This window comes from Panthera uncia, chromosome B4 (assembly GCF_023721935.1).
Source record: "Panthera uncia isolate 11264 chromosome B4, Puncia_PCG_1.0, whole genome shotgun sequence".
Lineage (NCBI taxonomy): Eukaryota > Metazoa > Chordata > Mammalia > Carnivora > Felidae > Panthera > Panthera uncia.
Window position 1 is genome coordinate 26495019 of NC_064809.1, and position 12491 is coordinate 26507509.

The 12491-nt window shown below is 38.7% G+C and overlaps 1 protein-coding gene across 1 annotated transcript in view; it reads left to right on the forward strand.

The window, feature by feature from the left end:
- The window catches only part of MTPAP (mitochondrial poly(A) polymerase), a 32856-nt gene extending 23005 nt beyond the window's left edge, over nucleotides 1-9851 (forward strand). Inside the window, exons 7-9 of the mRNA XM_049624755.1 lie at nucleotides 6590-6682; nucleotides 6766-6839; nucleotides 8898-9851. Of these exons, the coding sequence (XP_049480712.1) occupies nucleotides 6590-6682; nucleotides 6766-6839; nucleotides 8898-9260 (530 nt within the window). The 3' untranslated portion in view covers nucleotides 9261-9851. The remainder of the gene's footprint in view (nucleotides 1-6589; nucleotides 6683-6765; nucleotides 6840-8897) is intronic.
- The last annotated feature ends 2640 nt before the right edge of the window (nucleotides 9852-12491 follow it).

A 12491-nucleotide genomic window follows, 5' to 3' on the forward strand; every position in this document is an offset into this window, starting at 1 on the left:
ACACAGAATCCGAAGCAGGCTCCAGGCTCTGAGCTGTCAGCACAGAGCCCAACACGGGGCGCTTGGACTCAACGAACTGCAAGATTATGACCTGAGCCACCCAGGCGTCCCACCTATCTGTCCTTTTTAAGGGATTCATTTGCAGGAATCCTTTATATGTTCTGCATACGAGTCCTTTGTCACATGTTATGGATACATGTGTATGTCTTTATGTGTCAAATAAATACATAACCGTGGTTCTCTTTTCACTGTCTTAATGATTGATGTTTGGTGAAAAGAACTATGATTTTTTTTTTTTTAATGTTTATTTATTTTTGAGAGAGCGAGAGAGCATGAGCAGAGAAGGGGCAAAGAGAGAAGGAGACACAGAATCTGAAGCAGGCTCCAGGCTCAAAGCTGTCAGCACAGAGTCCGACACAGGGCTCGAACTCACAAACTGTGAGATCATGACCTGATCCGAAGTCGGATGCCCAGCCGACTGAACCACCCAGGAGTCCCAAAAGGACTATGATTTTTAAAGTTCAGTTTTATCAAAGTTACAGATACACATAGTTAAATAGTTAAAGAGTAAAAGATTCTACAAATTTCATAACAATAACTTCCACTCTGAGCCTCTGCCTTCGAGTCATTTTGCCCTTTGTGGGCACCACTTTTAACTCTTAGATGATCTGTTTGCTGTTTTAAACCATATTCTCAAAATAAAATGCTTTAATTTCTTTATTTAGTTGGGGAGTATAATTGACCTATACAACATTATATTGGTTTTAGGTATACAGTGTGATGATTCAATATTTGTATATATTGCAAAACGATGACCATGATTCTTGAGTTTTAGTTTTAAGCATCATACATGACTTCCCTTTATGAAAAAAGAGGAATTGTCTTCTTTCCCCCTGTAGCCCTCACCATACACACGTCTCTTCCACCCCTCATATTCTGAATATGGCTGTAGCATAATTTTACTATGCACTTTTTTTTTAATGCTTATTTATTTTTTTTGAGAGAAAGAATGTGAGTAAGGGACAGGCAGAGAGAGAGAGAGAAAGAGAATCCCAAGCAGGCTCCATGCTGTCAGCACAGAGCCCAAAGCAGGGCTTAATCTCACACTGCAAGATCATGACCTGAACTGAAATCAAGAGTTGGATGCTTAACTAACTGAACCTTTGCATTCTATATATTATGACTATTAAATGCTATTCCTGTTTAATCCATGGAGTAAACTAAAATTAATTTCCTTTCCTACCCAACTTTTTCTGTTGTTTGGGGTTTATAGTTTGTTTGCTTAGTTTTTTATGTGCTTAACATTACTTGAATCTCCAACTTGCTACCGGTTGTCTAAATCTTTTCTCAGAATAGTCAGAATCATCAATTATTCTGTGAATTAAGTCTTTCTTATGTAGCCTCTTTTGTTTCTAAGTAGCTTTTTTCATTTTATTTCATTTTTTAAGTTTCGTGTCCTCTTAGAGGCCTTCTTCAGGTGTCTGATAATCTTTGATTTTCTGCTCATGTTTGAGTTGGAAACTAAAAAGTTAATTTGATGCAAATTGGTGCAGCCGCTCTGGAAAGCAGTGTGGAGGTTCCTCAGAAAATTAAAAATAGACCTACCCTATGACCCAGCAATAGCACTGCTAGGAATTTATCCAAGGGATACAGGAGTACTGATGCATAGGGGCGTACCCCAATGTTTATAGCGGCACTCTCAACAATAGCCAAATTATGGAAAGAGCCTAAATGTCCATCAACTGATGAATGGATAAAGAAATTGTGGTTTATATACACAATGGAATACTACGTGGCAATGAGAAAAAATGAAATATGGCCTTTTGTAGCAACATGGATGGAACTGGAGAGTGTGATGCTAAGTGAAATAAGCCATACAGAGAAAGACAGATACCATATGGTTTCACTCTTATGTGGATCCTGAGAAACATAACAGAAACCCATGGGGGAGGGGAAGGAAAAAAAAAAAAAAAAAAAAAAAAGAGGTTAGAGTGGGAGAGAGCCAAAGCATAAGAGACTGTTAAAAACTGAGAACAAATTGAGGGTTGATGGGGGGTGGGAGGGAGGGCAGGGTGGGTGATGGGTATTGAGGAGGGCACCTTTTGGGATGAGCCCTGGGTGTTGTATGGAAACCAATTTGACAGTAAATTTCATATATTAAAAAATAAAAAATAAAAAAAAAAAATAAAAAAAATAAAAAGTTAATTTGATTCTCTGAGCTTAGGTGGGGCTTGTTGACTCTGAGCTTCATTGTAGGGTAGTGTAGCTGGACTATTGCATTGGTGGGCACTTTTTATGTCACTTTCCCCAGGTCATTCCTCTTGAGCTATTCAGATTCCCCAGAAATGACTTAAAAAAAATTTTTTTTTTTGCTTTGTTTTTGTTGTGGTCTGGAACAGAAGACCCAGTTACTAGCATGCTGTAACTTTGATATTTACTGTGCTTTTCTTCTTGCTTTTAGAACAATTTTCCCAACCACAGCCATGTCTTGTAGCTCCGTGTGTAGATACCCTCTCTTTTACCCTCTCCAAGTACTCCAAAGTACTCTAAAGGTTTTCTGTCAGGGAAGAAGAGATCTGGGGGAGTCTAACTGCTTCTTTAACCAGGAAGCTTTCAGTCATGGTGCTTCCAGTTAGACCTGGTGTTTCTATTTCCTGAGTTGTTGGGAGAGAGCTCTGCCTTGTAGATCTGGGTTTTTCTTTGCTTTTTTTTTTTTTTTTTTTAAGTTTATTTATTTTCAGACAGAGAGAGTGGGGAAGGGACAGAGAGAGAGAGAGAGAGAGAGAGAGAGAGAGAGAATCCTAAGCAGGCTGTGCACTGTCAGCACAGAGCCTGACAGGAGGCTTGATCCCACAAACCATGAGATCATGACCTGAACTGAAATCAGGAGTCAGACGCTTAACAGACTGAGCCACCCAAGGTGTCCCTTTTTTTGGCTTTCTTTACTACTAGTTTAGGATTTAGTCTTTTCAGAGTTCCTAAGTCTTTGCTACTTGTCCATCTGTTCTTCCACTGAAAAATTTTTGGTTCTTATTTCTTCTGTTCTCTGCCTTCAAGATTTTATGTCATTTTATGGGGCGCCTGGGTGGCGCAGTCGGTTAAGCGTCCGACTTCAGCCAGGTCACGATCTCGCGGTCCGTGAGTTCGAGCCCCGCGTCAGGCTCTGGGCTGATGGCTCGGAGCCTGGAGCCTGTTTCCGATTCTGTGTCTCCCTCTCTCTCTGCCCCTCCCCCGTTCATGTTCTGTCTCTCTCTGTCCCAAAAATAAATAAAAAACGTTGAAAAAAAAAATTAAAAAAAAAAAAAAAAAAAAGATTTTATGTCATTTTACTGTCAGTTCATAGGTGTTTTGGGAGGGGGTGAAGATAGATGCTTGTGTTCGTTTCATCATGTTCACCCCATAGCATGTGCTCATAACTGGCATATAGGCTCCCTCCGAGGGAGGCTGAGTGTCACTGGAGCATATGGCATGGTGGGAGGAGCAGGTAGAACTTCACCTGTCTGTTGATTAGCATAAGTGATTAATAGGGAACAGTCTATATTATAGATGTACGTATGTGAAGAATAGTGTCTAAGTATGAGTCGCATTCTGGAGTTGAGTGAGCTACAAGACAATCAGTAAAGCTACTTTGAAACACGGATATAACCATAACACTTACACTCTTCTCAAGGTTACATCCAGGTACTTGAGAGGCAGTTGCTTGGATGTGCATTCTCAAAAAGGGTTCTGGGTGGGTGGGTTAGAAGGAAGCAAACTGCCAGTGTGTCTAATGTCTAAGTGTATAGGACTCCCTGCCCCGTATTCAGCAGCCTGCGTTAATTAGTACAGCAGGGATCACCTTTTTGCTTATCCCATTTAATTACTACTGACCTCTGGAAGGTTTGGACCTGTTAATAGTTATAATAGAAGCTGAATATAGTTATGCGATTTTTAGGTATTCAAGTTTTGCTCCAGCTCCTCGTAAAAAACCAGGACATCATAAAAGATTTGTTATCAAAGAAAAAAAATAGTAAGCCTTCATATGAACTTTATGCCTGTTATGTCCCTAATATTCGTGCCTCTCAACTTCAGGTTACTTATTAGAAATGCATGTAGCTGGCACAATGTAGATTTTGCTCATTTGACCAGAAAGATTAACATAAACAATCACACAGCCCGTAGACAGGATTATCTGTACTGCAGCCCCTGGGTAAGTGCCAGTAGTGATCTCTGTGACTAATTATGAGTTACTATAGTGTGGATATTAGTACCCTGAAAAAATGTGGGTAAGTTTATCGATCTGGCTGTGGCTGCGAGAACATTATTCAGTGAATTTCATTCATCATGTGTACTCTGCTGAAAGGGTAATTGACGTACCAATCGGTGAGGCTCTAAGGTTTCCCAAGGAAGCCAGAAAATCAAATTTAGTAAATGCATAACCTTACTTTTTCATAGTTTTTAAGTTCACTTAAGGTGAAGTTGAAGGAATGTGTCATCAAGCTCCTAATATGAGTTAAGTTGCTTATTACATGGCTATTTTCCTTACAACTGAGAGAGTTTGTATTTACTGATTAATTTTTGCCAGTGTTTCATATAATACTTTTAAGAAGAAAGTGCCACAGGTTTAAACTAATAGTGATAAGGCTTCCTGTGTCAGAATAGGTTGAGAATAATTTTTTCCTTTTTTTTAATGTTTATTTTTGAGAGCCAGAGTGCATAAGTGGGGGAAGGGCTGAGAGAAGGAGACAGAGGCTCTGAAGCGGGCTCTGCACTGACAACAGAGAGCGCGATGTGGGGCTCGAACTTGCAACCCGTGAGGTCATGATCTAAGTTGAAGTCGGATGCTTAACTGAATGAGCCACCCAGGCACCCTGAGAATCATTTTTCTAAGGCAGCACTATCCAATAGAACTTTCTATGATGATAGAAGTGTTCTGTATCCATGTTGTACATAGGGTAGGTGCTGGTCACTTGTGGCTCTTAGGCCTTTGGAATATGGTTAGTGTGGTCCAGGGACTGAATATTTTATTTTAATAGCCACCCGTGGCTGGTGACTGTTATATTGGACTGCGTAGATGTTGTCTGGGTGTTACAGTAAACAATGGGGGACAGACAAAGGAGGGGAGAGCCTTGGCCGCCAGGCTGCTAGGTTCAAATGCCTTAGGGATTTTGAAAAAACAAAGATGGTCCTATCTTAAATCAGAAGATACTTTTTTTTCCTTCAAGTTTTAATGCTTTCTGTTAAAAAACCCTTTTAGTGAAGAGCAGTGGTCACAGAGACAGCTTAGCCCTAGAAATATTTTGACATGGAGCTCATTTTTCTATGGTAGGAATGCTTTAATTAGACATACATTCCTGAGAAACTAAAAGAACATCGACATATGTGACTGGCACTCTTGTCACAAGAAATATAACCTATTGATAGTGTAAAAGAATAAAACATGTGTCTGGGTCCCATAAAAAACCTAAGTGTAACTGTGTACAAGTTCTTCAGGGTACTATAAATTATTAAAATTAACATGTTAGGATCTAGAATAATTTTTGAGAAATTACATTCGTAACCCAGGTCTACCCAAAAAATGCCAACACCACACACACACAAAAAGACAAAAATTTGAAGGACCCTTATTTATCTCTTTCTAATTTCTATATTTAATCCCCCTGCTGGGGATCATAGGCATTCATTGATCATTCACATTACTGGTTATGTGCCTGCTGTATGCTAGACACTTGTTGTAGCTGGACTAGGTGTGGGGAGGGGGAATAATGAATAGAACCATGACATTTGTCATCCCAGAGTGGGGTAGGGGAGTGGAAAGTGTGCCTGCAGTCACAGTGCAGTCAGACAAGTGCTCATGGGGCACAGGACAAGGACGGCCCACTTGGAATTAGGAAATGCTTTCAGACGAGGCGGCTGTTAATTAGATTTTTGAAGAGTGGGCATTTGCCTGCTGATTGTACAGTGGAATGTAGATTAGAATGGCTGAGGGATTTCATGGTGGCTGTATATTTATCATGAGGGAAGGGATTACTTCTGAAGGTACAAATACTATTAGAAAAGGTGAATGCTAACGTCCAGTATGCCATTTACTATGTGGTGGTTCTGGTTGCTAGATCACTGCATTTTAGAACTTGCCAGAGGTTGTTCAAAACTCTCAGAGCATTCAGTTTGTGTCACCGATGAATTGTTGAAAATAATATGCATGAAAGGCTGGTAAGGACGGAAATGGAGAGGAGATTAAATATTATTGATAAAAAAATAGAGCCAAGATTAGAGTTGGTGAAAGATGGGAACTGTCTGCATTTTCATGTATAACTGAGAAGCTGTTTCCTGAAAAGATAGATTAAGAGTCATTGGGTTGTTGATAGACAGTTCTAGTGTGATAAAAAAAAAAAAAAATGTAATGCTAATTTTGTTGTACTATAATTAGTCTCAAATCTTTTTTTAATGGAGTTTTAAGACCTATTAACTGTAAACATACATAGCATTGACTAATGATAGGACACATTGATCTGTAACTTTGATTTAGTTAATTCTGAATTTCTCTTCTGAAGTAGGCCAATATGTTTGAAATAGAGTGTGAAATATTTTCCATTTCTGTTTATTTAAGATGCAGAAGATAAATGTGTAATAGAAGGCCACAACTGTACCTTTGTTCGTGACTTGAATAAAATTAAACCTTCGGGAAACACAGAAACACTAGGTAGGTGTTTTCTTTCTCTGTTTGCGGTTTTTTTGAATTGAAATAGACCTTCCTCTTATTCTCCTTGTTTTATTTTCTTGCAGAATTACTACTGAAAGAATTTTTTGAATATTTTGGAAATTTCGCTTTCAATAAAAATTCCATAAATATCCGACAGGTAAATAATATTTTAATATTTGGTGATTCAGTATCTGGTCTTCTGCTGTACTAATACTGAATTAGTTTAGTTTACAAAGTACTCTAATGTGTTACTGTATTTCAGCTCTGCAGTAATAGATACTAATAAGGAAATTGAAGCCTGTAGGAGCTGCCTAACTTGAATAAGATCAGTCACCTAATTATTTGGAAGAGCAAAAGCCAGCTCTTTCAGCATCTAATACTACATCCTTCAAAATACAGAATATATTCTAAAAATGTTTCTGGAAAACATAATTTTATATACAGTTCTTTTTTTTTTTTTTTTTTTTTTTCTGAGAGAGAGAGAGCAAGCACAAGCAGGGGAGGGGCAGAGAGCAGGAGAGACAGAATCTCGAGGAGGCTCCACACAATCAACGCAGAGCCCGAGGTGGGGCTCGAACTCCAGAACTGTGCGCGGTCATAACCTGAACCAAGATCGAGAGTCTGACTGAGCCACCCAGCACCCCTATAGTTTTTTTTTGTTTTTTTTTTTTAATTTTTATTTGAGAGAGAGAACGAGAACAAGTGGGGGAGGGGCAGAGCAAGAAGGAGAGAGAACCTTAAGCAGGCTCCAGACTCAGCTCAGAATCCGATATGCAGCTTGATCCCAGGATCCTGGGATCATGACCTGAGCAGAAATTGAGAGTCAGACCCTCAACCAACCGAGCCACCCAGGTGTCCTTATACAGTTCTTTCTAAACTGCTTTTGTGTTCATGGAAGAAGTAGGATAACACAGCCATGGAGGTTTTAGTGATTCTGTCAGTTTGAGCCCTAAATTTATTTAGGGAAATGAATTTATGATTTTGGTTCATCTGAGTAGCTGGAATGATAGACATTTTTCTAAAACAAGAAAATCTAGAGCAGAACCCTAGGCAAAATTTGTTCATGGTGTGGGATACTTGAGGTAGCTCTCTGGGTTTGTGTTTAGCATTTGGGTACTTAATTATAACCATTGTAAGACTGGCTACATAAAACACATCCTCAGGTATTTTTTTCTGTTGTTTCTTTAGCTCGCCTTTGTTCATTCTCGCCTAACTCTTATCCTGCTCATGGAGATTTTGTTTAACAGCAACAAAAAAAGTATGAGGAAGGGCAGGGGAGGGGACACAGAGCTCTGAAATGCAAGCTAATATGGAGTTAGATTCCATATGAGAAAAAGGTCGCTGATCATACGAAGTTCTTTATCGTTTTTGCACTTTACCCCCAGGGCTCAAAGATGATGGATAGGCAGGACCACTGCTGGCTAGGGCATGAGAGAAGTTAGGGAATCACTAGGTGCTGCTCACATTGGGGAATCTTGGCCATTTGCTTTGGAATAGTTGAGTAATACACGTGATAGCCTTTGAAAGAGGAAAAGATTGTAGAGACTACTGCATCTGCTGGTCGTGTGATCACAGCTGTAGCATTTCTTTTACTTCTGTGAGATGTTGTCGTACCTGTTAGAGCCTCACAGAATAGAAGTTGGATCTTTAGGAATATAATAAGAAACTTCCAGTGTTTTAAAATGAATAATGAATAATCCTTTGTTCCTTCTCTTCCTTCCTTTCTGATTTTATACTTGGGAAACATCAATTACCGTATTTAATTTAAGGATTCTAATTTTGTGTGCTTCTATTATGTTTTTAGCAAGTCTTAAAAGTAAGTGTCTTTATCTTATTTTCTGCTATTTTTCTTTGTCATTTTTTTTTACCCTTCCTAGCTTTATCCTGTTAGGTAAAAATTATGTTATTTTAAGAATACTTCTATTGGTTGACTTAGTTGAGGTGCCTCTCATCTGAGCATCATCATCCACAGCTCATAAACCTAATTTATTTTTCTCTAAAGAATAATCACAGAACTACAGTGGTAAAAAAAAATCAGAAGTACATGTTCACATGACATGCACACATACCTGGTTCCCTTAGGAAAGAAATCCTTTACTCTGTAAAGTTCGTGCTGGGATTTTACATGTTTTTTAACATTTTATTAAACCAAATGGTTGTTCTGTCTGAGCTTTTCGTGTATTTATGCATTTTTCTTCCTTATAACAATCTATAGGGAAGGGAACAAAACAAACCTGAATCTTCTCCATTACACATTCAGAATCCTTTTGAAACTTCTCTCAACATCAGCAAAAATGTAAGTCAAAGCCAGCTACAAAAATTTGTTGAACTGGCCAGAGAAAGTGCCTGGATTTTAAATCAGGAAGATAAAGATCGGCCTTCCTCATCAAGGAGTCAGCCCTGGGGGCTGGCGGCCCTGCTGTTGCCGTCTGTCGTGAACAGCGCGTCTCTCGCCAAGAGGGTAAGGAAGAAGCCCGCAAGTGAAAGAATTAAAAGCCTGCTGGAATCCATAAAAAGTAGCGGTCCAGAAAATGCCACCAGCACCAACGGGAAAAGAACAGTTAGTACTCAGGCATGATGGCTCCTCCTCCAAGAACTGGTTTTCCCTGGTAACATGCTCCTTGGACCACCTGGAACCACTTTCCCTTGATCTTCTCATGGGGCCCCTTTCTGGTCTGAAGTTCTGGGATGGTTTCAGTCTGATAAGCCTCCTTTCCACCGGCACTTTGATCTGTCAGCCACGAGGAACAGGTGGAAGGAGATTGGAATGTTCTTTAAATGAACTATACAAAGAAAGCGGTAAAAATCCGGTTTCAGATCAAACCATTGTTGATCTCTACATCCGTCTCTGGGTGGAAATCATTTAAAAGGACTTCTAGATATGTATGTATGTAGTCAGTGGATACAATAAAACTTCCGAATTTGCTAGTACTCTTTAGTATGTATTTTTTATTTTTTATTCGTCAAGCAAAGTACTGTATTCTTATTCACATATACATTAAAACAGGTCGGTAGTGATTTCCAAAAATGGTCATGTTTTTAAGATATGAATGCGGATACTTCATTCACTGTATTCGAGCTATTCCAAGCCAGATCTGTAAAAATATTGGTACATTGTATTTTAAAATATTAGTCACTTTTGTTTTCAAAAATAAAACCCTGTTTCTACTATATATTTCCAATATTCTTTTAGTTTTGAAACCTCCTTTCTTCCTGTTTGAAATAGAGACATGTTGAAATAGAACTTCCATGACATTTCCTGTGGAATAATTTTCAGTTTTAGAAGCAAATAGTGCGGTGCTAGAAAACAGGGGACTGGAGCCAGCCTGGCTTCCTGGTAGACTGCTCAGCCTGTCCGGGCCCCGTTGTTTCATCTGTCACGGGGGGGGATGACAGTAGTGCCTACTTCACACATTGTTTTGAGTGAAGTACGTAGGAAAGTGCTAGGTCAAGAGCCTGGCACATCATACCTGTCACTTTTCTTTAGCTATTACTTTTTCGTGTTTGCGGTGTGTAATTCTTGCTATTCAGAAATCAGATTTACAGTTTGTGGTGCTTTTCAAAATGGTTGCCCATCTAAATTTTAGGTCAGAAACTCTAACCTGTTTGGGGAACTCACTAATAGAATTGTTACGGAGCAAGTAAGTTCTGCACCTTCATGGCTCTGCTGTTTTGATTTCACATCTGAAACCAACAAACAGGTGTCAGTGTTCTTGTATACATATGCAGTGTTCTTGTATACAGTTCTTTTAAAAGCTAGTTTTCATTTGTTCTTCAGTTAGGTTTACTCTGTTGGGCAAGAAATCTGTACTAAGAATTAAAAAGAGGTTTAAAAAGCATATTTGGTTTAGAGTTTCCAAATGAAGTGATTTTCTGTTCACAGATATTTGGACATTTTCTTTGTAAGGTTGGACATTGGACATTTTTTTTTTAAGTCTAAAATGATCATTGAGGCACATAAAATACATGTTAACATTTTTTTTTTTTTTTTTGTAATCTATAGAACAACTCTGACACTGTAAGTTTGTATTACTTTTCAGGAGCAGATTTAATTATGTGGGAAATTTTAATCTACAAAGATCTTCTAATACAAAGTTTTAATTATAGTTACCTGAATATACTACAAACAAATTTAATGTTTTCTCATAACTTCTCTGTATCGCCTCCCAAATTTTTAAAAAATAGTTTTATTAGATTGTAGAGATAATCTTCAGTTGCTTACCATTGCCATTGCTTAATTAAAACTGATTGCAGCAATAAGGTAAGGAAAAAGTTTTGTTCAGTATGTGAAAGACTTGATATGAGCCCACCTAGACCAGATTAATTTCAGTTCTACATTTTTCTGGATTTTATGGCCCACTGGTATCCATCTGTAATCTTAGAGGCACAAAGCCTCTAAGTGATCATAGAAGAGAAGAGAAAATACAGTTGAAGTCAGTAGGACTTCCTTCCTGCTGTCAGTTACTCCTTGCCTCTCTCTTCTTTGGCTCAAGGACTGTTGTCAGGTGAGAACAGAATTAGATGGTTTCAAGCTATGTCGTGTTCCTGGCAATTCCTCAGCCTTTAAAATACAGCTCTATTCAATTCCTTGCAGCCTGTTGGTGCCACAGTAGGGAAAGGCTACATTTGCATGTGTAGTTTAATCCAACACGGTGAACATCTGCAGCAAAGCCAGCAGAAGGAGCAGTCAAGCGGTCACAGCTTGTCCAGGTAGCAACTTTCCACTCTCCAAAGTTTGGCATTCAGTTGGTGAGTAGCTGTCATTGCGTCTCCGTCCAGTCCCTTCAGGAAACGGGGTAGGAGTGGAACATTCAAAATGCCATAGAAACGAATAAATCGTTTTTGCCTGAGGCGATCAGAAAAGGCTTTATTGATGAATAGCGTAGGTAGACCTTGAAAGAAAGATAGGTAGACTGAGAGAGGGACACAGGGCTTATTGTCCTGAAGAAAGATGACAGTTAAATAAGAGTCAGAAAGTGGGAAGTGTATTGGAGAACCGGTTTGGACCGGCTGGGTTACAGTTTTTACCATGATACTCAGAAGAGTTAAGGTTGCGTGAGATTGTGAAGGACTGTGAAAGGCAAAGTTATGGAAGTTCAGTGTATTTTCAGTGGTAAGCTGTTGAAGGTTTCTGTGTAAGAGAATAATAGAAAGGCAGTGCATTTCGACAATCTGGTGATAAGTGGTTTTGGATCACCACTCCTTTTTGCAAATTTGAGTTTCCGTGGGTCTCATCCTTAAGTTAGATAAAATTTGGCTGTTAAATTTTCCACAAAGGTCCAGAAGCTGACTCTCCTATACCTCAGAGGAGTTTTTCTTCTTAATATTCAATAAGGAAGTAAGGTTTAAGTAGTTTAAAGTTATCATCAGGAAATAATCAGGTCATGACACCCAATTTCACGTAAAGCCCTATTAATGAGAAATACTTTACAATACATACTTGGAATGACAGCATGACCAAAAATCACTTTTCAGCTTGGGGTGATGTTGGAAAATTTATCTTAGATACTTGAAAAGCTTATTTTGGTTTCATGCAGAATTCAATTATGTGTGGATACGTATTCCAAAGAATATAAACATTACAATGTTCTTCTGGAATTCCCATGGAGCAACTCCCAGAAAATGTCTATTTTAGATAGACTCTTGAATCTGTAATATGTATAATACAGGATATATAAAGTCACCACAAATTATTTAAAAATATACTGTTCATATTTTAAATATGATTCATACATTATCTGTAGCATGTGGATCCCACCCGCCTTTAAGAACTCTGTGGAGTCAAAGCTAGATTAAAGGTGTTATTCAC